The following is a 24,792-nucleotide window of genomic DNA, read 5'->3' as shown; positions in this document are numbered from 1 at the left end:
ATTAAATACATAGTGAAAAATTATGGATTTGCCAGCATGTGATGTTGAAAAAGACCCTGATCCTTTCTGACCCTTATATGTAAAACAAAGTGGCTATTACAAGAACAGAAAACTATAGACTAGTATCTCCCATGGAAATAGATGCAAAATCCTCAACAAAATACTAGCAAATCAAATCCAACAATGGATAAAAAGAATTATACACCATGATGAAGTGGGATTTATTCCAGTCATGCAACACTGGTTCAATATTCACAAATTAATTAATGTGATACATCACATCAACAAGCTAGAAAAGAAAAATCACATGATCCTATCAATAGATCCAGAAAAAGCACTTGACAAAATCCAACACCTATTCATGATAAAAATTCCGTAAACTAAGAATAGAGAAGAGCTAGGGGCGCCTGGGTAGCTCAGTCATTAAGCGTCTGCCTCCGGCTCAGGTCATGATCCCAGAGTCCTGGGATCGAGCCCCGCATTGGGCTCCCTGCTCAGCAGGAAGCCTGCTTCTCCCTCTCCCACTCCCCCTGTTTGTGTTCCCTCTCTCACTGTGTCTCTCTCTGTCAAGTAAATAAATATAATCTTTAAAAAAAAAAAAAGAATAAAGAGCTTTCCCAACTTGATAAAAAAGATCTATGGGTTAACCTGGTGATGGGTATTAAAGAGGGCACGTACTGAATGGAGCACTGGGTGTTATACGTAAACAATGAATCATGGCACACTACATCAAAAACTAATGATGTAATGTATGGTGATTAACATAACATAATAAAATAAAAAAAATCTATAAAAAACCTAAAGCCAACATTAAATTTAATAGTGAGAAACTCAAAGCTTTCCCACCAAGATTCAATACAAAACAAGTATGTTCCTTCTCATAACTCCTTTCAACAGCTTACTGGAAATTCTAACTAATGCAGTAAGGCAAAAAAAGATAATAAAAATTATACAGATTGAGAAGGAAGAAATAAAACTTTTTTGCTCACAGATGATATGACTGTTTATGTAGAAAATCCAATAAAATATATATCTAAAAACTCCTGGAAATAATAAATGATAATAGCAAGGTTGTAGGATACAAGGTTAATATACAAAAGGCAAATTTTTTCCTATATAACAGCAATGAACAAATGGAATTTGAAATTAGGAAAAAAACACAACAGTATCACATATTAGCATACAAAAAATGAAATAATGTTAGGTATGAGGAAAACTATAAAACTCTGATGAATGAAATCAAAGAATTAAATAAATGGAGAGATATTCCATGTTCATGAATAGGAAAGCTTAATATTATTGAGATGTTAGTTCTTCTCAACTTGATCTATAGATTCAATGCAATCCCAATCAAAATCCCAGCAATTATTTTGTAGATATTGACAAACTGATTCTAAAGTTTATTATGGAGAGGAAAAAGACCCAGAATAGTCAACACAAAATTGAAGGCAAAGAATAAAGTTGGAGAGCTGTAAGCTATGGACACTTGAAATTCGACACTGTCAAATTTCAAGACTTACTTAAAGCTACAGTAATCAAGACAATATTGTATTCGTGAAAGAATAGAAAAATAGATCAACAAAATAGAACAGAGAGCCCAGAATTAGGCCTAAGTAGTGATGAATAAAGATCTGACACTATAATCTATGTGAAACAGTTTTGAAAACTGTAAAATGCCATACAAATTCTTATTTGAAAAATGACTGGAAAGTGTGAAATTATCCTAAACTTGCAGGAAGAAACTTGCAGGAATAATTAAGTGGGGCCTTGACATTCAAAAGGGGAGAAAAGAGACTGCTGACCAAAATGGATTAAGGGGTTTCCTTCCATTGTTTTCAGATGATATCGAGGTGGATGCCATTAAGTTGAGAGCACAAGAAGCGGGCAGGGCACAGAAGCTACAAACTAAAAAAACAGAATCTTGAGGCTTAAAATCTTTGTCAAATGAGGTGTTTGGTTGGAGTTACTCATACTTGAAACTAACTGGAATTAAATAGACTGTATGACTATTGAATTTTTAAAGGACTAAGCCCACTTAGAAAAGTCTGCTCAACTCTTAAGGTAACTACTGAGTTTCCTAATATGCAGTAGCAGAAACAGGCTATTAATACTATATAGCCTCCTCTTCAAAGCAAATCTTTGTGGCCAATGAAGAATAAAGGCAAAGACATACTTTCTAAAAAAACAGAATCGAGGTTGCCAGGTGAGTAAACCAAGGAATGTATTCTGTCAATCTTTGCAATTCCTTCCAGGTGGGACTTGATAATTCTTGTGGATAATTCATTGTTTTGTTTTTCCTATTCTCCTTTCCTTTTTTTTTTTAAACACAATTCTTTTTTTTTTTTTTAAGATTTTATTTATTTGAGAGAGAGAGAGAGCATGAGCTGGGGAGGGGCAGAGGGAGAGGGAGAAGCAGAATCCCTGCTGAGCTGAGATCCTAGGACCCTGAGATCATGACCTGAGCCAAAGGCAGACGCTTAACTGACTGAGCCACCCAGGTGTCCCCCTATTTTCTTCTTTCTAAATGAGAATTTTTATTTCCATTATCCTGTTGCTACTCTACCATTTAAAATGAATGTATTGTAAGCAGATAACTTATCTGTAGGTTTGCCAGTATATATATACATATATATATACATATATATATATATGTATATATATACACATATTTACATAACATGAAAAGCCCCATCTGGATATGAGGAAGAGAACTATACATCACTCAAACATTCTAGATTTCAATTTGCATGCAGTAAATGAATGACATTTTAAGGCTGTCTTTCTAGGGAGGGATTGACTATGTTCTATATGCAAAATAAGAGTGTGCATGGATATTTGGGTAGCCAAATCTGCAGAAAAAGTTAAAATTAAGAGAGCTATAGTCTTTATTCTAGCCTTCTTCCATAGATTCCCCCCCCCTTTTCCTATTTGCTTATGCTTATCAAGCAAAGAGGAAAATAACCCAATAGCAAACTAGTATTTAAAAATATTAAAAATAGGTAATTAGGCTGAGTTTAATGGGCTTTTTCCACCGCTAATTATTTTATATTATTAAGTGGATATTTGTTAATGCTTTTGGCTCACTAGTATTTGAACCCTTTTCCTATGTATGAGAAATAATCTATCCTTCAATTGTAGATACTAAAATTGTTGGGTATTACTAGCCTGTCTGGCAAACAGGGCACGAACAAATGGCTGAGGTTCTGCTGATCAGACACCACTGCCCCAAACTTTGATCTGAAGCTAATGAAGCAAAGAAGCTGGGACATCGCGGGCTCCCATTCTAATGAGGGTGGTAGCCACAATGTATAATTTCCAAGAATGGTCCTCTAGCAGTAGGTAATGATTCCACTTCAAAGGCTGACAACAGTGCAAACTGTGTTTTCTGTGCTAAGCAGCAGTGATAGTTCAGTAGGATTAGTTCTGCAGTATGGTTTGGGACAACTTTTCTAACCTCTAGCACAGAATCTCCGGTCGTCCTAAAGACTCTGTGACCTATCCAAAATCCCTTAGCAAATACCTTTTCCATCTAATTGCTAGACTTGGTTTCTGTTGATTATAAGAAGGCACCCTAAATGAAACATACTGCATACACGTTTCATTTATAATTTACAGTAGAAAAATATGTTTCTAGTTTATAAGGGGCTAAGTATGCCCAACTTCCAGGTATAGCACCAAGAACACATGACTTTCAAGCACTATTGCACCTGCAAGATTAGAAACAGTTATTCAAACAATTTGGTCTCTTCCAGCTCTAATAGCTTCTTTCTATTCCATGATATGAACACAGAAGCCAACCAGAGACTTGTTCATTTATTCACACCACATATTTGCTAAGTACTTACTTGGTGCAACACTGTGGGAGATAAATATATGTAACATTTGATCACATAATTCCTTATTATATAATTTTACAATTTAGTAGGTGAGGTAAGATAGTCAATAATGACAATCCATGGCGATATATTCTAAGGGCTATATGAGTGCTATTAAGTATCTGAAGCTATATTGTCCAATATAACTTTGTGTGAATGATGGAAATGTTCTATAATTCTGCACTGTTCAGTAAGGTAGTCACCAGTCATGTGTAGCTACTGAGCACTCAAAATGTGGCTAATGTGACTCTGGAAATAATTTTTTAATTTAATTTTGTTTCAATCTATTTACATTTAAATAGCCAAGCGGCTAGTGCTTCCTGTATTGGACAGCACAAATCTAGTCCAGAAAAAGGTAAACATACGTTGATATGGGATCATAAGGGAATAATAACCAAGACAATGCAGTTCACAACATCTCTCCAAGGTAAGTATTATTATGCACATTTCACATAAAAGGAGGAAACTGAAGCTCAAGGAAATTAAGCATCCCACTTAGTTCACACAAGGAGGAAAAGGTGGAGCTAATATTTCAAACCCCAGTATATGCCCATTCACCTTCTCCTCTGCCTGCAGAAGCTCATATAGCTTCTGAAAACATGGACAAGATATGAGCTGCGCTTTGAAGGGTAATTATATGTGATGCATATACAGTGGTAGAGGATGAATAGAAAGAAAAGCATGAACAAAAATTTGGAGGCAAAGAACAAGAAGGCTTAGTTTTATTGAATTACTGGATTCCTAAAGGGCCCTAGAAGGCAGAGAAGCTATGCTGTATATAAGTACCTGATTGTTAAAGACTTTGAATGTCAGGCTAAAGGAACGATGTAATAGGAAATGGGAATCTACTGAAGTTTTTGGAGGAAGAGCAGTGTCACGATCAAGACGATATATAAGAGAACTGACACAGGCAATGAAGTTAGATTGGAGCGGAGACCCAGAAGGTAGAGAGCAGGTTGGGAGACTCTCAGAAGATTTCAAAGGGGAGCAAATGTAGTCCTAAACTAGCCAGGTGACAATAAGAACGGGAAGGAAGAAAGCAGTTCCTTCGCAGAAGTTGCCAACTGGTGGCACATACTTGGTCAACAGGTTACGTTTTGTTTGGCCCAAATAATGTATATATTTTTTCATTTAGCTGCCAACATTGTAAAAGTTAAAGATTTTAAGTAAACATCCAGATTTATAGCTTTTCTCTTAGGGAAAAAAGAAGAGTAAGTTTGCCAACCCTGGGCTGATACTCAACTTGGCACCAATTAGCTAGAACAGAGTGCTGACTGGGTGGGTAAGCTTTCTCCAGCTTTTCAGAGTGCTTGCTTTTCCTATTTGTATTACAGCTGGTCTACCTCACTGATGTATGTTACCTGCCTGGCCCCGATTCTTAGGATAGTAAGGGAACAACTGATCACGGAAATAGCTAAAATAAACAGTCCTTTCACTGCAGTCTCATTAGGTAGAATATAAATCTTAAGAAACGGTACTTCAAAACCTACATCGATGCTATCATTTTTATGATAGCTTTTTTCTTCAATTGTTCAAATAATATTATATATACATAGCATTAGGTAAGCCCCCCTCATCTCCATCAAACACTGTTACATTAGGAGATAGAGCAATGTATAGAATGATCTTGTCTGATCAGTAATAAGAGCCTACGTAAGAACAACAGAGAGTATTTACATTAAACCACAGTCCTTGGCAGCAATGGGATGCTGCCATTAGCACCTTCTAGTGGGTTTCTTCTGTAAGTTGTTACACACAAGGATGTCTCCATAGGGAAACTCATCCCTTTACTAGCTCTGAATTTAGTGAACTTAGCACACGGGGGTTTAAACTTGACTTTTGTATTAAAGTTTTAAACTACTTTAAAGATACTGTTTGGACACTTACCAGTGACAAATTCTGAATCTCAGATAAAAAGGTAATATTTAATAAGCACTCTGAATGGACCTGTTCTTTCATTTATGTTTTTCAATTCAAAAATCTTTTGCTTCACTTATCTGCCTAGAATGTAAACCGAATATAAAACTGTTGTGCTATTTCTGAATATGGTATAGACTCATTTATGAAATGATTTATTATATGTAATCAATCATAATCTAGGGAAAATAATATCTCCTAAGAACATATACGAATTCAGACTAAAACTCTGTATCCATGTCCTGCCTCCAATTCTGGCATTGTGAAGGTGTGCAAAAACTATGATCACTGAATTTTAAAAAGTCTAGATCACATATTAAATTTAAAACAACATAAATAAAATAAATAAAAATAGCAGTCAGTATAATGACCTCTACTTTGAAAAGAATGGTAGGACTATATACTATTATTAATAGACATTTAGTGGATACTTTGCTAGGCATGATGTCTATACTTGGGAGGATTACATTTAAGTGTATGGTGAATTTTTTATTCCAATGGAGCATGGGCAAAGTGCTATGTTCCATTTTAATCAAATGGGACTGCTTATTAAGAATTAAGTGTATCATTTACTATATACAAAGATTAGACCAAGATAGAATTTTTTATACTCTTCTTATTGGTTGCACGACCTCTTAAAGAGTGGGGGTGAATTAAATAGGTCTTTTCTATTAGTCTCTTTAGTTCCTTTTATATTAATTCCTCATAGCTTCACTATCATATGCAAGAAAAAAAAAACACCTTTTCTCAGTTTTTCTGGTGATTTAAAATTATTCCTGTTTCTTGGATGGTCTTCCTGTAATTTAATTTTTAAGCTAGTGGCATGTAAAAGAAATTAAATGAATTAATTTATTCAGTTAAATAGCATTAAGTTGATAAGATCTCTTCTGTATAATTGCCAAGCCATACTTTAACCAAAGAAGTCAGGCCATAAAATCAAGTAAATCAAATTCATCATATATTATATGTACCTAACTGAACAAAGATCACTAGCCCAGAACCACAGGTAACAACATTAAAATAGTCTCTGAGAAACCATATCTACCAAGTGTTAGAAAATGTGCCATTTTCTACATTGTAAGACGATAACCACTTACCATTGAATCTATAGATGGGAAGTTGTGGGGCTGCTAAAAGGGTAGGGAGCATATCAAACTATTTCAAGGACTCCCGTTGCTGACACATCAAATAGCCTCACTAAATTTTTTTGAATGAACGAATGAATAAAAAGAATATGGTTTCTCAATAAAGTTCTTGGTACTTCTTGTGCAGAATGGTAAATTCTCCTTGAAATGATTGCTTCTTTCTTAGGAAGGAATCTTAGAATTACTTGTAATGTTTAAAAATTCTACATAACAATAATATTCTACATTGGGGAGGTAGACTCATAGATTCAATGTTGGGGCCAAGTAGTTTATATAGTGAAGTTAATACTTATCTCATAGGATTCAATGATAAAATAAGTAAACAAAATTCATAAACTGTTAAGTAAAATGTAAGGGGCTATTATTATTACTTTTACTTAAAAAAAAAAAAAAAAAGCATGGGGAGCCTGGGTGGCTCAGTCAGTTAAGTGTTTGCCTTTGGCTCAGGTCTTGATCCCAGGGTCCTGGGATCGAGCCCCACATTGGGCTCTGTACTCAGCACAGAGTCTGCTTGCCCCTCTCCCTCAGCCCCCATCCTGCCCCACTTGTGTTCTCTCTCTCTCAAATAAATAAATTAATTAAAAAAAAAAAGCTACTCAGAGAATTGGAGAATTGTTATTTAGAATATATCCAGGGACAAGGAAGCAAAAAAGAAAATAACATAAAAAAGAACTACAAGCATACAAAAAAGATGCTACAAAGACAAATCACTTAACTTATTTTGCTTATAGGAATGCCCCTTTCCTCCTCAATGACAACGCCCCATTGAAATTTATAATCCAGGGCCAAACTAACGTCTCTGAGTCTCAGTGTTCACATGTGTAAAATGTTGAAAATAATAACTTCCTTGAAGAATTAGGAAACCAAAGGAATGTGGCACATGGGTGTTCAATAATTACTAACTATTATTAATGTACTGTACCTGGTCATCAACTCCATAGCATATTACTAGAAAGTGTACTATAATAATGAGGAAACAATACACAGAGCAGTTAGGATTATAAACTCCAGAGCCAAATTATGGCTTTAGATCCTAGTTCAGGAACTTCCTAGCTGTGGGCTCTTTGCGTATTGTTTTCACAGGTCTGCAGGAGGCACTGCTCCCAGCAGGTGAGGGACTGAGAGCTGTCACTGAGGCCCAAATCCATGTTTCACTCTCACTTTCTCAGGACACCCTTCTCTAACTCCTCAATTAAGTTTTCTTATAATTCTGATTGCACTCTGTACTTCGCCTTCCTAACACTAGTCAGTTATAATTACATAGTTGTTCCTATTAATATCTATCTCCATTAGACTGGAAGCTCTAAAAGGGTAGGGAGCATATCAAACTATTTCAAGGACTCCCGTTGCCCTCACATCAAATAGCCTCACTAAATTTTTTTGAATGAACAAATGAATAAAAAGAATATGGTTTCTCAATAAAGTTCTTGGTACTTCTTGTGCAGAATGGCAATGTCCAGATGCACAGCAGAAGAATGAAGTGAGACTATGGAACTGGAAGGCAGAGGACATTTGAGTTAGTTATTGCACGATGTCTGAAAAGACCAAAAAGAAAAAAAAGACGAGCTTTAAAATCAGGCTAATTTAAAATCAGTTTCATTAGTCAAATTACACTTGTTCATAGACCACCAATCTCTTTAGACAAGTTGTTCTCAATCAGTGTGATGGATTTGTTGTTGTGATGGATTTACTTTTCTTTATACATTAGAATGGGTCTCACAGTTATAACAACATATTCCTGAATAAGCTTACGAGAGTATGTTACCCACATGAACTTCATGTGTCCCTGTGGGTGTCTCAATAGAAAAAAAAAAAAAAAAAGTAGGAAGCACTGCTCCGGGACAGTGATTTCTAACTTTTACAACTCTACAGGGTATGTGGAATACCCTAAAAACACTTCAGGACTTTCAAGGCTGGTAGGAATACTGCAAGACAAGAAGAAAGTCAGGAAATCTTCTCTTGGCCATGTAGATGACCATAGCCCAGTAGAAAGACTGCTCATTTATGGGGAGCAATTCCTCTTTGGTTACCTGTAGATAACTATGGCTTAATTTTGAAAACACTAGCTTCCTTATGAAACATTGTCTTGGCAACTCAATAAGCCATATAGTGGAACAGAAATCTGTTTCAACTTCCCATGTGTAGATAGAGGATTTTCCTCTGGGATAGATCTGTGTAAGCCAAGGTTAAATGAATGTATTTTAAATTTTGAAAATTTTCATGTTATATATAAGCTTTCCCTGTCTCTTTAGGAATGGTATTTTATAAATTCAACAATTCTGGTTATAACTTAGGGAAGAATGATGAAAGTTTATCTGAAGCAAACTCAAGACTGAAGACTTGGTGTAAAAATTAAAAACTGAGAAATGAGTCTCTAATAATTTGTTTCATTTAAATATGGATTTTCAGGCACAGCTGGGTTTGAGTTCTAGCTTCACCACTTGCAAGGTATGTGACTGTGGCCAAGTATATGCAAATAATAATCTAGTATAGCCCAGAGTTGGGTGTGTAGGTTGTGTTGTGGACTGCCTGGGTTCATAGGCAACTCTATTGCCTACTACCAGGGAGACACTGACCATGGGCAAGTTTCTGAATTTCTCTCTGCCTCAGTGTACTCTTTGTGAAATAGGGATAATAAAAAATACTGCCTCATAACGTTCTTGTGGGCCTAAAAGAGTAAATACAGTTAAGTTCTTTGAACAGCGCCTGGCTCATAATAAATACTGAAAGTTTTAGCTTCAGTCGTGATCATTCATTTACCCAATGTGATTTTCTAATTTCTTGACTTGTTTACACTTCTGAGATTTTAAACCATTTAATTATAGAAAACAAGTGAAATGTCAATGTTCAAACAAAACTAGCAAGACATTAGTATGAAAATTAAAAGTTGTTTGCATAGGGAAGTATCCTTTAGTGATCTATAGCAAACTGAGATTGCAAACTGGGATTGCAACAATAAGCTAGAAGAAACCTGGATGGCTCTAACTAGTGAATTCTTTTGAAGACCACGTTCCAGACATTGTTCATCCTCCCATTTTCCAGCTCCCTGTCCCTCCAACTGGGAAAAATAGGGGGAAGCGTATCTACCTCGTCACGGAGCAGGTAGTTAGTTTCTTCTAAATCAGGGCTCCGTAAAGATATCCTGGTAAGAGGTCATTGATTGTCAATCAGGGCTCAGTGCAGATATCCTGATAAGAGGTCATTGATTGTCACAAAATAAAAGCAGAATAAACTCTATTACCATACAATACTAGAGTTAACATGATGATGATAACTAACGTACTCTGGATATACGTGTAAAGATGAACACGGTTTGCAAGTAGCATATCAATAAATTAATAAACACTATTTCAAATGTTGGGAACGCCATTATTCAGCAGTCAATTTTTACTTTGATTTACAAATTATGTTTTTTTGTGTTAGTTGTTAAATCTTACGAAAAGTTCTTCATGAAGAAAACCTATGTTGTGTTATTCAAAACTTTACGAAGGTTTTGAAACCACTTGGTGAGAAGTTTAAAACAAAGAGTTCTCTTCCCCGTTTTTCTCTTCAGCTTACTTATCACGGGATCCCCTAACACCAGAGATAGACAACCGACGGTCAGGTAGGTTGACAGCACTGTGCGGTGTGAACAGTTTCCAGAGTCCAGAGTCCAAACCCCCCTTCAGTACGGTCAACCTCTGACCTGTCCATTGTATCACCGCTTCCCCTCATCTGGATCTTGAATTTACACAAGCGGGGATTCGCTGCTGCCTCCCCCTTTAATTTTTGAGTACTTCTGTCCTGGAGGCCAAATGTTAATACCGAGATCACGGGACTAAACAAAAACATAGTGGGGTGCCCCGACGGCTGCTGCCTTGCCTCCCCCAGACTGCATCCTTACTCAACTTGCAAGCACCTGAGAAGGAACTTCACTAGGAAAGCTGTCTCCCAAGTCAGCGCTGGTGGAGCTCTCGGAATAAACCAATAAAACGGAACTTGGCAGCTCAGCCGGCGCGCCTGGGGGTCTCTCAACCCAGCGCAGTGCCCGAGAGCCGAGCGGGGCTAGGGACGCTGCTCCTGGGAGTGCTCGCTCCCCTGCCAACCCTCCACCCACCGAGATGCCAGGGGGTGAACAGACAGAAATGCCAACTACAGACAGCCTCACCTCCTTCTTCCTCCTCCAGGGAGTTCATGCAGGGAAAGTAGCCGGCCAGTGCCTCGAAGGAGGCAGAGAGGCTGCTCCGGCTCTGGGAGCGCTGCATGGAGCGCCCCGCAGCGCCGGCGCCCCCCAAGCCCTGCCGGCCCATCTTGGACGAAGACCCACTCTTCCCGCGGTACAGGATACGAGGCGTCTTGGCGGCTGGGGCGCGGCGATCGCAGCGCTTCGGGGGCCAGGACGGTGCGACGGGACCCTTGGGGTTCTGGCCCCGGCCTCGCCGACCCGGTCCGGACCGGACGTGGCTTTCCCGGCGGCCGGGTCCTCCACTTTGTTGGGGAGGGGCCACGAGGAGGGGGTCGAGACGGTGGCGGGCGGAGACGCGGCTGCTTGCGGCAAAAGTCCGAGGTCTCGCCGGGAGGGAGCTGAGGATCCCGGAGGCAGTGGCTGCGGAGTCTCGCCGCCCTCCCCTCGCCGGGAGATGCTGCTGATGCTGTGGTCCCCGCCAATCAGCAGTCGCAGGGGGAGGTGGTGGCGGTGGGCTGGCGGCTTCGGAGCCGCGCGCCCTGGCTTCTGGGCAACTCGGACCCAGAGCAACCCCTGCGAGCTCCTCTTCTTCCCGCCGCGTGCTTAGGACCAGAGGGTGTTAGTTACACGCACTACGTTAGGCATCGCAGACGGGTAATATATCAGGAAATTTTTGGTTGTCACTTTCCCTTTCCTCAGTTTCACTTAATTTGTTAACGCTCCTCAAGCACTGACAGGAAATACTGAAATTTTCTCCAAATCCTAACACAAGGCTCCCCAATTTTTAATAGATTCCACGGAAGCCTAGAATTAAAGCTTTCTCATTTACCGTCTGTCTTTAAAAAAAAAATTCAACAGAGGAGAAAAAGGTTAAAAAGAAACCAAGAGCCTGAAAAAGCACCCACACTAAAAAAGTACTTTCTTGCTTATCAACTTTGCTTTAATTTCAGCAATGTTTAATGCTTTCTTTCTCTGAATTAAATAATCTGCTACCTAATGTTGCTAAGAATGACAATAAACACTGGAAGGCTTTAAACATCTAAATAAAAGATAGCATCCTCTTAAGTTGGACGCAACACAAACATACTAGAAACAAAACAGTTTATAAGTGACATAACATGTCACATTCTGGAAACTGCAAATCCCTATCCCAGGATATGAAGCAACCATAATTCCATTTTAATAGGAGTCAGAAGACTGCCCCACTTTTCATGGTTTACACAAGTCCCTCAACCTCTCAGTTTCTTTATCTAGGGGGGTGGGAAGGTAGGGTACAATGATTCCAGTCCTAACCATGTCACAGCTTGATTCTTGGGTATGTGTAAGGGAGCTCTATTTTTTCATACAATAAATATTTCCTAAGTAATATATATGTACAAATTCTTTGCTTGATGTACTGGGAGATTCAAACGCTCATTCAATTAAATCTACTTGAGCTCCTCGTATATGCTGGGTACCTTTGCAAACACTTAGGACACAACAATAATCAGAGCAGGTAAAAATCTCTGCTCTAGTGGAGCTTGCATTCTAGTAGTGGGGACAGACACCATAAATCAGTAAAGTACACAGTGTTAAAAGGGTTAGGATAAATGCAAATGGGAAAAAATTAAGAGAGATGGGGCAGTCTGCAACGTAAAAAAAAAAAAAAAAAGGTCTGTTAGAGTGGGCCTCATCGACCAGGTGACATTTCAACAGAGGTGTGAAGATGTTGAGGAAGTTAGCCATTCGGGTATGTGAGGAGGAGAATGAGTTTGAGGCAAAGAGAACCTCCAGTGGGAAGGTTCGAGGTGTGTCCTGGACCAGCAGAAAGGGCTAGCGTGGCTGCAGTGGGATGAGTGAGAGGGAAGGAAAGGAGGTCAGAGAGATAAGAGGCAGAGGAACAGATTACCAGGGCCTTCTAGGGATGTTAATGACTCTGGCCATTGGACACTGCAATTTAGAAGGTATTAAAAAAATGCATTCAGGTAAATCATCCTTTCAAATCTTTCTAAAAATTAGGAAACTTTCAGTACAAATAAGCATGCCATCACATAACTTTTGGTTGCTTAGATTTAGGATTATCCAGGTTTCTTGCTTCAGTTTTTCTGAAGGCTTTAGTCTTTTCTCATTATTATTCCTACAACTCCTTAGTTCAATTTCCTGTTCTTTATTCACTTTTGTAACATATCAGCATTTCAATAGAACATTGATAAAGCCAGGAACTCTAAGAGCACTTTTTCATACCATATTGCTTTTTGTTCAGAGAACAAAGACGTTTTTATTAAATGAAATTTTCACCATAAGAATAAAGACAATCAGAATTTTGCAAACTGAAAAAAACTATTTAAAGTCATCTAATATATTTTTTTAAACTGTGGGTCACAAATTTCTAGTGAGTCCTGAAAATCAGTTATTAAGTTTTGATCAGCATTCCAAAAAATAAAGTGAAACAAAATATTAGCGGCTAGCCCATGTAGTTACTGCATCAATTGCAGTATTGTTTTAGGAATACGTCTGCATGTATGGGTACAAGTGTGTGTGCGTGCACATGTGTGTATTGTGTTGTGGTCAGGAGGAAAGAATTGAGGAAGAGGGACTGAGTGGGGAAATCCTAGGAAAATAAATTGGCCAGGTGTGGAAACTTTTATTTTGGCATCCAGGGACATCAGAATGATAGCTGAAAGTCACTTTGAAAGGGAATACCTTGGGTTTCTACTAGAGATTGCCGGGGGATAGGGAATATAAAACCTGAAACGGTGGTCATGTCTGAGTTGCTTGGGCCCTGCCTTCTCTGTGTTAATGACCTGGCTTTCTGCACCACGAAGAAGTTAGTCTAGAATAGTCTAGATGAAGCTATTTCTATAGGACCACCATTTCTCTCTTGTAGTTTTAGAACATGGTTGTCCTGGGAAGCTGATATTTTTCCCTATAGTTAGAAGCTTAGAGATACAGAGAAGTGACAGAAGAATGGCATAAGAAGTAGGGAGAACTCAAGAAGAAAGAAGAAAATCACCTTATTTCAAGGAAGAAAGCTTTAAGGAAACAGCAGAATGTTGGCACATGGCATTCAAGAGACAAAGTACAATAATAGCTAGAGACCTCTAGTCCTGAATGATACCTTGTGGCATACACTGAACTTATTGAGAACATTTATAATTCTACTTCTTTTTGTCCTATGCTCAATTGCTTGCCTATGTATAATAAATCTTGTATAAATAATATTTCTGGTTTATATATTTTCAGCAAGTTGATTATTTCTTATTCCATTCTGATATAAGTACTACTGCCCCCAAAGGAACTAAAAAATTTACGTAAAAAATAAACCACTGATAAAAATTCACACATGTCATTCCTCCATACTGTATTCTACATATTCAAATGGCTTTGGATATAGTTCTCAAGTGATGTGCCATTAGGTAGTTTCATTATATAAAACTAAGTATAACTCCAGAATCATTATAATCCAGTATTTGAATTATTTATAACTTTCTTATTCAACCAAAGATAATCAGAGGAAAACGTGAGTCACAAATATACACAATAAATTACCTTCTAGAAGCACAATGTGGTCTTGAGAAGAGATTCTACCACTAAATATGAAAATCATCTTTTTGAAGAAAAGATATATAAGTCTAGCATCCATATACTATTATAGCATTCTATTTGTTGAATATCACACCAATCATGCCCCTTAATTCTTACGTCAACCCTGAAAATGTCATCATTACTTCTTCTTTATAGATGAGTTAGAAAAGACTCAATATATTAAGTGATTTGCTTAATTAGAAGGTGGCAGAGCAAGACTCCAATTCAGAGGCTCTGATTTCAGGTTCAATGCCCTGTATACTACATCACAGGTGTCTCATACCATGAATACTTACACAGAAATAGACGATAGATACAGTATGAATTGTACAGGAAATTATTTGATTGAAGAGAAAAGAAATATTGAAAACATATCCTTAAAACCATATTGTTTATTCTGACTGTACATCAATTTTAAATCTACATTTGCTTTTTTTTTTTATCAAATCATAGCCACAATTATAACAGGTCTAGAATACATGTCATTTATGTCTCTTTTTTTTAACCGTTTCTCAAAAAAAAAAATCACCCAAATTTTAAACTATATTAGTTTATTCCTGAAATAGAGACTTGGTCACTTAAGTGGATATATAAAACAGTTATTACGTGAAGTAGCTGTACAGTGTCTAGACTGCAGATTAGTTCAGTCAGGAACATAGTTATCTAATAAAGGGAAGGGAAGAAAAGGAAGTAAGTCCCTGAGAGAAGTAGTGGAGAAAACAGGTAGCAAGGCCCAGAGGTAGATATGCTAAAAAGAAACAGAAAAAGTACTCCTCTGGCTACTCTATCACCATACAGTGTTTTCCAGCCAATCCAGAAATGGCTCGTTGCTAGAAGAGACAGAAATTGCTCAGGATAGGTCACAGAGCATGCTGCAGACTGAACTAACCTCCCGACATACATTTGCTTTAGGTAACATGGAGATTCATTCCTACCTCAGGCTTCACAATTGATGTCAATTACTTTGCCACCGTGAACCAATCCTCCTTACAGCAATGATTCTTTGCTAAATAAAAACATTTATGGATGTATTTTTTTAATTCAAAACCAAGTCTCAGAATCCTAAATAGATATTCTTTTTTCTGTCACAAAATAACTTCGCATTTAAGTCATGAGAGACCAAATCCATGTAGTCAACATTTTCTACTAACGTCAGATTGCCAGAAGTCTTTAATAGTCTTGGGCAATTAGCCTTGACTTGCATATGAAATCTAAAATATACAGTCTCTTCTCCCATCCCCAGCTTCCTGTCAATATAGTACAAAAAAATTTTAAGCTTTTGTGATTTTTCAGCTTTTCAACGTAGTTTTGGTGTCTACTCAGCATACTTACAAAGTGAATAGCAGATGGTACACTTTAGCAGCTGGTCAACCTGAAACTTTCACAACAGATTGATGAAGTCAAGGGATGTTTAGAGTACAAGAAGATAAAAAAGAAACATTAAATGATCAGCATTTTCGTTATTCTGTAATGAGATTTAGGATAATATTTGCCTTTATCTTATGACAAACTATAAAGAGTGACATTTACCAAAACTTGTTTAGGGCCAGGAAAAAGAGAGGTACATGAAAATGTCCATGGAAGTAAGCAAATTGATTTCTTGATTAGTCCAAAAAGCAGTAATAAGAGTTGACCTAGGAATGAAGAAAAAAACTCTAAAGATCAACATTATGAGTCATAAAAGCAGAATAGCTAGATGATATAGGGTAAGAACAAAATTTGGATTCTAATATTACCTACAGCCCTTTATGTATAGTAATAATGATGATAATAGTTGGTGTTATATGTTCTTCAAAAGCATTACCTCATTTAATGCTCATAAACACTCTGTAAGGTAGCTACTCTCATTATTCTCATTTCACAGACAAGAAAAGCAATGTACACTAATTCAATAAATATATGTTAAGTGCCTACCGTGCGCCAGACACTATTCTAGTCACTGGGGATACAGCACTGAACAAAAATGGACAATGAGCTTCACATGCAACTCGCATTCTAGTGGAATAATCTAACACTTCTATGCCACTTACGATATGGCAGGCCTTTTTCTAAACAACTTTACATAACCAGCACATCAACTCACTTAATAAATGCACAACCCTCTGAGAGATATATGATTATTAATATCTTCATTTTAGGGGCGCCTGGGTGGCTCAGTCGTTAAGCGTCTGCCTTCGGCTCAGGTCATGATCTCAGAGTCCTGGGATCGAGCCCCGCATCGGGCTCCTCGCTCTGCGGGAGGCCTGCTTCTCCCTCTCCCACTCCCCCTGCTTGTGTTTCCTCTCTCGCTGTGTCTATCTCTGTCAAATGAATAAAAAAAAAAAAAATCTTAATATCTTCATTTTATAAATGGGGAAACTGAAAAGAAAATAAATGAGAAAACTGAGAGACGCGAGTCAGTCTCCTGCCCAAGGTCACTCAGGTTATTAAGAAATGAAACCAGAATTTAAACCCACGAAGTTTGATGCACATTCTTATAATTTGTCTGATGTCACAAGTAGCAAATCCAGGATTTGAATCCAGGTCTTCTGACTCCATAATCTATACTATTTTTAAAAAATATTTATTTATTTTAAAGAGAGAGAGAGAGAGTGGGGTGAGGGGCAGAGGGAGAGAATCTCAAGCAGACTCCCTGCTGAGCAAGGAGTCCCACGTGGGGCTTGATCTCACCACCCAGGAGATCACAACCTGAGCCAAAACCAAGAGTCCACATTCAACCGACTGCACCACCCAGGTGCCCCTACAATCCATACTATTAACTGCTAAATAACATGGCTTAAGAGAACCTTCGGATATCAATATTAGACAATGGGGCTGCCAATATGAACTGTTTTTCCATCCATAACAAAGAACTTTTAGCACAGTAGTTCTGGCTCATTATATGTAAATCTTCATTTAGCTATCACCAGGAATCCAAAACTCTTACTAAATGTCCTCAACAATTTTAGGAGTCAGTGTACAGGGATGACTTCAGACAGAATTCAGCCTCAGAGAAAATAGGAGATACACTTTCATGAGATTTGTAACTTATTGGTATTTGGCCACCCCTCAAAGTATATCTCCCAGAATAAAATGGAGTCAATCATAAGCTAAGCAGTTTGGATAGATAATACCAAAATTTAGGAAAAAAATGCTCATGCCTTCTATATACTTTCTATAGACCATCATGTGAAATGCCATTTTCAAAGAGAAACTAAAATATTCATATAAAAAGGAAACACTTTATTTCACTGATAAGGTTAAACATGATCCAATGATAAGTTAGAGACTGATAGGTAAACTACAAAGAGTGACATTTACCAAAACTTGTTTAGGGCCTGGAAAAAGAGAGGTACATGAAATGCCATTATGTTTCAGTCATTCAGACAGTTTCTTTCTAATGTGTGATGGCCTTCCACTTCCCTTCATTTTCTCATTCATTCAGATATTTACTGGGCACCATAGGCAAGACTCTTTTCTAGGATCTTTGGGTAAGAATTACACCAGACATGTGTTTGCCTCTCAAGATGCACAGAGTCTGGTAGTAGGGGACAGAGAGGATAGCACAGACAAGAAAAACAAATAAATGCAAAATAGTGGAATAGGTAGTAGATTTATGATAGGTTCTAGGCACTCTGGTGATATACAACAGGGAGTGACAACTCTACTTGGATGGGCCAAAGAAGCCTTCACAGAAGAAGAGACAACTGAGCTGCATTTTGAAGGCTGTCTGGTAGGCAGGAAATGGGGTGAGTGACATTGAAAACAGAAGTCTCTCTACCCTGACCATAATAAGTACTATATATACCTCTTTTGGATCTTTGAAAATGGGTAACAGTTAGGGCCTCTCTCTTTCTAGTCATTTAGGGTGGTGGTAGTGGCAAGGATAGTTTCCAAGTTTAAGAAACTCCCTGCTCCCGTATTCTGTTCTACTATTCCAAGCCATGCTCTGGCTCTGTGAGAAATTTATACAAAGTCTTTATAGTACTGTTAGAAGAACATTTTCAAACATTTGAGAGAAGACAGAAGTACTTCTTCTATTGTAACTCCCTTGGAATTCTAGAAGAACATCACCTAGCAACGTCTCCTATCATGATGAAATCAAAAGCACCGTAAGATTCTGTGAGCATAAGGGCGCCTGGGTGGCTCAGATGGTTAAGCGTCTGCCTTCGGCTCAGGTCATGATCCCAGGGTCCTGGTATCGAGTCCCACATCGGGCTCCCTGCTCCTTGGGAGCCTGCTTCTCCCTCTGCCTCTCTCTCTCTCTGTCTTTCATGAATAAATAAATAAAATCTTTAAAAAAAAAAAAAAAGATTCTGTGAGCATAAACATTTGCATAAATATACAGCAAGATCTAAAAATTATGAACTATGAGGGCAGCATTTTACAGCTTCCCTGGGTGAGGGATAATAAAACTTTATATTTTAATAAATCTTACATTGTATCTGAATAAATACTAAAAGATACTTTTCAAGGACAGTGACCTTAAAAATGTAATTGTTACACATTTTATCACAATTCAACATAACTGCAATTTTATTTTATTTTATTTTTAAAGATTTTATTTATTCATTTATTTGACAGAGAGAGAGAGAGACAGCGAGAGAAGGAACACAAGCAGGGGGGTGGGAGAGGGAGAAGCAGGCTTCCCACGGAGCAGGGAGTCCGATGCGGGGCTCGATCCCAGGACCCTGGGATCATGACCTGAGCTGAAGGCAGAAGCTTAACAAACTGAGCCATCCAGGCGCCCCCATAACTGCAATTTTATTTATTTTTTGTTTTTTAAAGATTTTATTTATTTGAGAGAGAGAGAGCACAAGTGGGGGGCAGAGGCAGAGGGAGAGGGAGAAGCAGACTCCCCTCTGAGCAGGGAGCCCAACGCGGGACTTGATCCCAGGATCCTGAGATCATGACCTGAGCCGAAGGCAGAAGCTTAACCAACTGAGCCACCCAGGTGCCCCTATAACTGCAATTTTAACACAGAATATAAAAAATTTTGTACTATTTCAAAATTCATTTTTTAAAATAGATTCATTTTTATTCTCAACTTCAGATTATAGATCAGGATCGGCTGACAAAGGGTATACTTTCTGCCTTCTATAGCCACTTAGAAGGTGCATGGGGCAGAACCTTACCATTCTGGAGTAAATCAAATAGCCATCACATGAGATGAACAGCCCCGTTAACCTTCTAAGACACAGTCTGCTCCAGTCCTTGCGGAACTAGAGCTCACCTCCTTACTCTTAGACCTGAACCCTACCCCCATCTTCAGTTTCATCGCAACTTTACTCTCAATCTCACTTCATTGCTCTGGTCCTACGCTCACCTGGGGTTTGTCAAACCATCAAGTCTCCTCTGCTTCACTGCCTTGTGGATGAACTTTTGACCTGAATGACCAGAGGGAAATGCCCCCCAAAACTGAAGTTCCCCTTGTCTCTGCACATTCCATCACTTTTAATACAACTTTTTGTCTTAAGAGAGAAAGATGGTATTTTTTTCCATGATGGAATCCATTAAGAAAAATGTAAAACATTGGAAACTAAATAATCCTATGAGAATCTATTATCAATATGTATTTCTTAATATAATGACCACAGTGACTATAAGAAAACTCTTCCAATTATAAATGATTCCTATAATATTCTCTGTATGTGCGCATTTTATGAGACTGACACGCTGCCTACTGCACTAAAGAGGCAGGTTGTATGTGCCAATTTTAAAAGTTTATGCCAATGATGCAATTATTAACATGTCAACAATAGTGTAACATATTATAGGGATTAAAATCTTTTCTAGCACCTACACTAGGCATTTCTCATGGTTTGATTTTTCTCATGTTTTTAGATATTGGATCTGTCTAATGCATAATAATTGTTTTATACAGTAACTTTCTCTCAAGTATTTTTGACAAACCTATATATTCATCTCTAAAACATATAAAACATGAAACCTGTTAGTTTAAGCCCCATTTCATATTTGCTAAAGTATAAGGAAGATAAAAGGCTACACATCCATTAGTAGTAGGATCTGGTGAAGCCGAGATATACTGTGGGTTTATAACCTTTTTGTGGGTGTTATACTCAACTAATGAATCCTTGAACACTACATCAAAAACTAATGATGTACTATATGCTGGCTAATTGAACATAATAATAAAAAAATAAAACCTTTTTGCATTTCTGTATATTGAATAATTATTTGCAAAAATATATGTGAAGGGCTCATGAATATAAGCCCGTGAAAAAGTAATCTATTGAAAGTGTTCAACAAAGAGAACTGATTGTTAGCTTAGTAGAACTAATATTCCATTCAATGATTGTTTATTCAATACTTTAAGCAAATATTTATTGAATGCCACCATGTCCACGTACAGTGCTAAGCAGAAGTAGTATATAGTAGTGGGGCGCCTGGGTGGCTCAGTCGGTTGGGTGTCTGCTTTCAGCTCGGGTCATCATCCCAGGGTCCTGGGATCGAGGCCCACATCGGGCCCCCTGCTTCTCCCTCTCCCTCTGCTGCTCCTCTTGTTTGTGCTCTCTCTCTCTCTCCCCCTCTCTCTCAAGTAAATAAATAAATCTTTTAAAAAAAGATAAAAAAGTAGTATATAGTATCATTTATTAAATAACTGACCATTAGTTAAATCTGTTACTTTCATTTGATTATTATTTGAACTAATAAGTGTAGAAAAGCTAAGGAAACAGATCAAGTAATGCTATGTAATTAAAAATAAAGATATAATAGACCAGAATGTATTTAGAACACGTGTATGAGGCTCAAACGCATTTAAGATATCAGCACCAAAGCAAAATAAAGACAGCTAAGTATTCCTATTTTGACCATAATAATGCCTTTCAGATCATGGGACATTAATTTTAAAAATTGTAGGACTATCACATTCTAACACATAATTTTGGAAAAGTACAGTATTCAACAGGAAAATAGAACCAATGGGGAAAATCAGGAGATAGATAACTTTGGTTATCACACACACACACACACACACACACACACGAACAGTATATCGCACAGCACAGTAAGGGAGTAAACGAATCAAGAGTGTGGGAGGGGACAGTCAGGGTGCTCCTTGGCAAGATGGTGATATCTGAACAAAATCTTACAGATAGTTCTCTTCTCCCTCTGAGCCTATTGCCTTCCCTTCCTTTATTAAATTACCACCTTCTTCCTACAGATCTATTTAGTAACTATAATGTGTGAGGTGCCATAATAGGTTCTGGAGACTCTAAGGTCCAGGAGATACTATTTCCATGACTAGCTCACAGTCTAGTGGGAGCAGAACCATGAAACAGAAATCCCTACACATTGAGTGTTATAATCAAGGTGTGGATACAAATCAGAATTGGAAGGTGGCTGTTTTTGAACTCTAAGAAAACATGGTCTCGTTCTCCCAAGATTTCTAATTCTTGCTCTTCTTCATCAGTTCTTTGTTGTTCAAATGTGGAGTCTAGAAGTGTAGTTATCCTAATTCTCTTGAAAAGACTTCTACAAATGTTCAGATATTTGAAGCTTTCTAACTACTCCATTTTGCTTCTGTAATAGTTTTATGATCTGTTTTTAAGAAAGCATCTTGTCCTCTTGACTATACTAAATCTGAAAACCATTATTTTTCTTTTCAGTTTCACTTAAATGTTCTGTACTTAGCTTGTCTTATCAAGTTCATGGAATTTCAGGCCCATTTAAAAATCTTTTACTCGAACAGCACCTCTTCCTCATTTTTTCTTTCTATAATACCTGTTTGTATTGAGGAAGATAAAATATTTCTTGATATTTCAGTCCCAAATCTGATCCTTCTAAGTCTTGGTTTTCCCTCAAATTTCAGATTTTCCCTGCCTGTGGTACACAGTTTCTGTTATTTTCTCCAACAGATCACTGAGTGCCTTTCTCCATTGTGGCTTTTCTTGTTACAAAATACTGATATCCACCACAGAAAGTATTCTTCAGTTTTAAACAGACCCTTTTCTCCTTACTTCTCATATTTCAGCTTAAAGAGAACTATGTAAAGGTCAGTCAATTCCCACCACACATATTTTCTGAAGTCTCATGAAATATATGGTATCTCTGGCCAGGAATTCTTCATAGCAGTATCATAATTCAGTGATTATTTAACTTGCCCAACAAGGCTTTAAAACTTACACCTGCCTCCCTGAAGAACCTGTGACTCATTTATGCAGTGAGCTGTTATTACTGGCGAGAATGCATCATATCACTCTGTTGAAAATAGTGGGGGTGGATGTAGGACCTCAGGATCACGATACAGGAAGTCAAACATTATTATCATTACTTAATATTTAACAATTTAATAAGATTACTATCTTATTTGATTTCATATACATAGCCATTAGGAATACATTAGATTGGATTTTATAATTTAAAAATTTATTTTTAATTTCACCTCTCTTGTCCCCTTCAATAAAACCTGCCAGGTCCCAGTTGCTAGCTCTGCAGGTAGACAAAGAGCTTGGTTATCCATGAGGGAAAGATGGGCTGGGTCCAGTGGAATTGGCTCAGCTCTTCTTCCTCTTCAGACATGAGAAACTATGTAAAATAGAGCCCCATCTCTTCTTTTGGGTCCTTCGCAGACATTTCAAGTCTTGTATGTCAAAAGGAAGTCTGTTTTTAATTCTGAGGCTATCATTAACTAGATATCTTTTTAACGGATGTGTGATTTCAGGCAAGTCACTTAATTTTTTTCTTTTTTAAAAATATTTTATTCATTTATTTGACAGAGAGAGACACAGTGAGAGAGGGAACACAAGCAGGAGGAGTGGGAGAGGGAGAAGCAGGCTTCCTGTGGAGCAGGGAGCCCAATGCAGGGCTCGATTCTAGGACCCTGAGATCATGACCTGAGCCGAAGGCAGACGCCTAACAACTGAGCCACCCAGGTGCCCCAAGTCACTTAATTTCTCTGTCCCTTGATTTCTTTTCTAAAAAGCGGTCAGATAGCTTCTCTCTACTGTCTACACAGAGTCAATGAGATCCCTCCAGCTTTAACAGTTTGCAGTTTTAAACTTTCTGCTTGGTTCCTAATAGCACGAAGACAGTTCCCATTCTCCATCCCCCCCTAGAAAGGGACAGGAATGCATGTAATGGCTGGAAGCTAGGCCTCCTTACTTGTTTGAAGGAGCATCCTTCAAACAGCCTGGTCAGATGTTTGCTTATCTTTACCCAGGAGACCGGAAGACAAAGTGGTTAATGGTGTGAACTCTGGAATTAGGCTAGAGTATATACCTCCCAGCCCTTCCACTTCACAGCTGTAGGACCTTGGGCAATTGCTTTAATTCTCTATGCCTCAGTTTTCTCACCTGGAAATGGGAGAATAGAACAGTAATGGCCTCAGAGGGTGTTGTGAGAATTATCTCCTTTCATAGTGAATATAAAGCTCACAAATTCCAAATCATCAGCCCCCTATCCTCCTTTCCCCAATTAAAATATCACTCTCCAAGTATTAGTAATCTCTGGCTGGTTTAGGACAGAAATAAACTGGTGAAATGGACTCATCTTTCACAGATATTTTTATTTTGAAACACTATCCTTAATTGGTGAAATTTTAGGCAGTGTTAAAAGTGATTTTTAAAAATTTGTAGATACACTTATGGAGGCTTTATAATTTGGAACTGGAAAATTTTCTCACACGCACACATGCCTTTCCTAAGATTCTTCTCTGGGCTCAGTTCTGAGTTCAAGCTTTGGTATTTTGGTTTTTTCCCAAAAAAATGAACACAGATTTGTTAACATGGCCAAGTAACTTTTTTTTTTTCAAATTAGGTGCTCTAGAAGTGGACATTGAGGGGTTGAAGACAATTTTTTAGTCAGTATGTTAGAGAACTATCTGCACGTATATTTTAATATATTAAAATTTAATTAATACTACCCAGAGAAATTTAACATCAGCCTTTGTGCAACGTTCCTCTGATGCAGATGAAGAATACTATACACAAATATTAGACCCTATATAATATCTATATAACAGTATCATGTTAAATAAGACAAGTCCTTGATTAAGTAAAACCAAGCTTGACAAAACAGCTATCTCAAGGTGATTAATTGCAGTTTTAGGATATAAGTTATCACCTAGTTTGCATTACTTCATGATTATAATGTGAATATTACAAAGATTATTAAAATGTAATAT

At 37.8% G+C, this 24,792-nt stretch overlaps 1 protein-coding gene across 37 annotated transcripts in view; it reads right to left on the bottom strand.

The window, feature by feature from the left end:
• The window catches only part of RIMS2 (regulating synaptic membrane exocytosis 2), a 577,313-nt gene that overhangs the window by 20,007 nt on the left and 532,514 nt on the right, over positions 1 to 24,792 (bottom strand). The window contains exon 1 of one of the 37 annotated variants that reach the window (XM_081816385.1): positions 11,085 to 11,326. The exons of the other annotated variants lie outside the window; for them this stretch is intronic. Coding sequence (XP_081672511.1) covers positions 11,085 to 11,226 — 142 coding nt within the window. The 5' untranslated portion in view covers positions 11,227 to 11,326. Of the gene's footprint in view, positions 1 to 11,084; positions 11,327 to 24,792 lie in introns of those variants that run through there. 37 annotated transcript variants of the gene reach the window in all.

Source organism: Leptonychotes weddellii, chromosome 4, assembly GCF_054177405.1.
Source record: "Leptonychotes weddellii isolate Sample4059 chromosome 4, ASM5417740v2, whole genome shotgun sequence".
Classification (NCBI taxonomy): Eukaryota; Metazoa; Chordata; class Mammalia; order Carnivora; family Phocidae; genus Leptonychotes; species Leptonychotes weddellii.
This window is presented reverse-complemented; position numbering and strand designations above follow the sequence as displayed.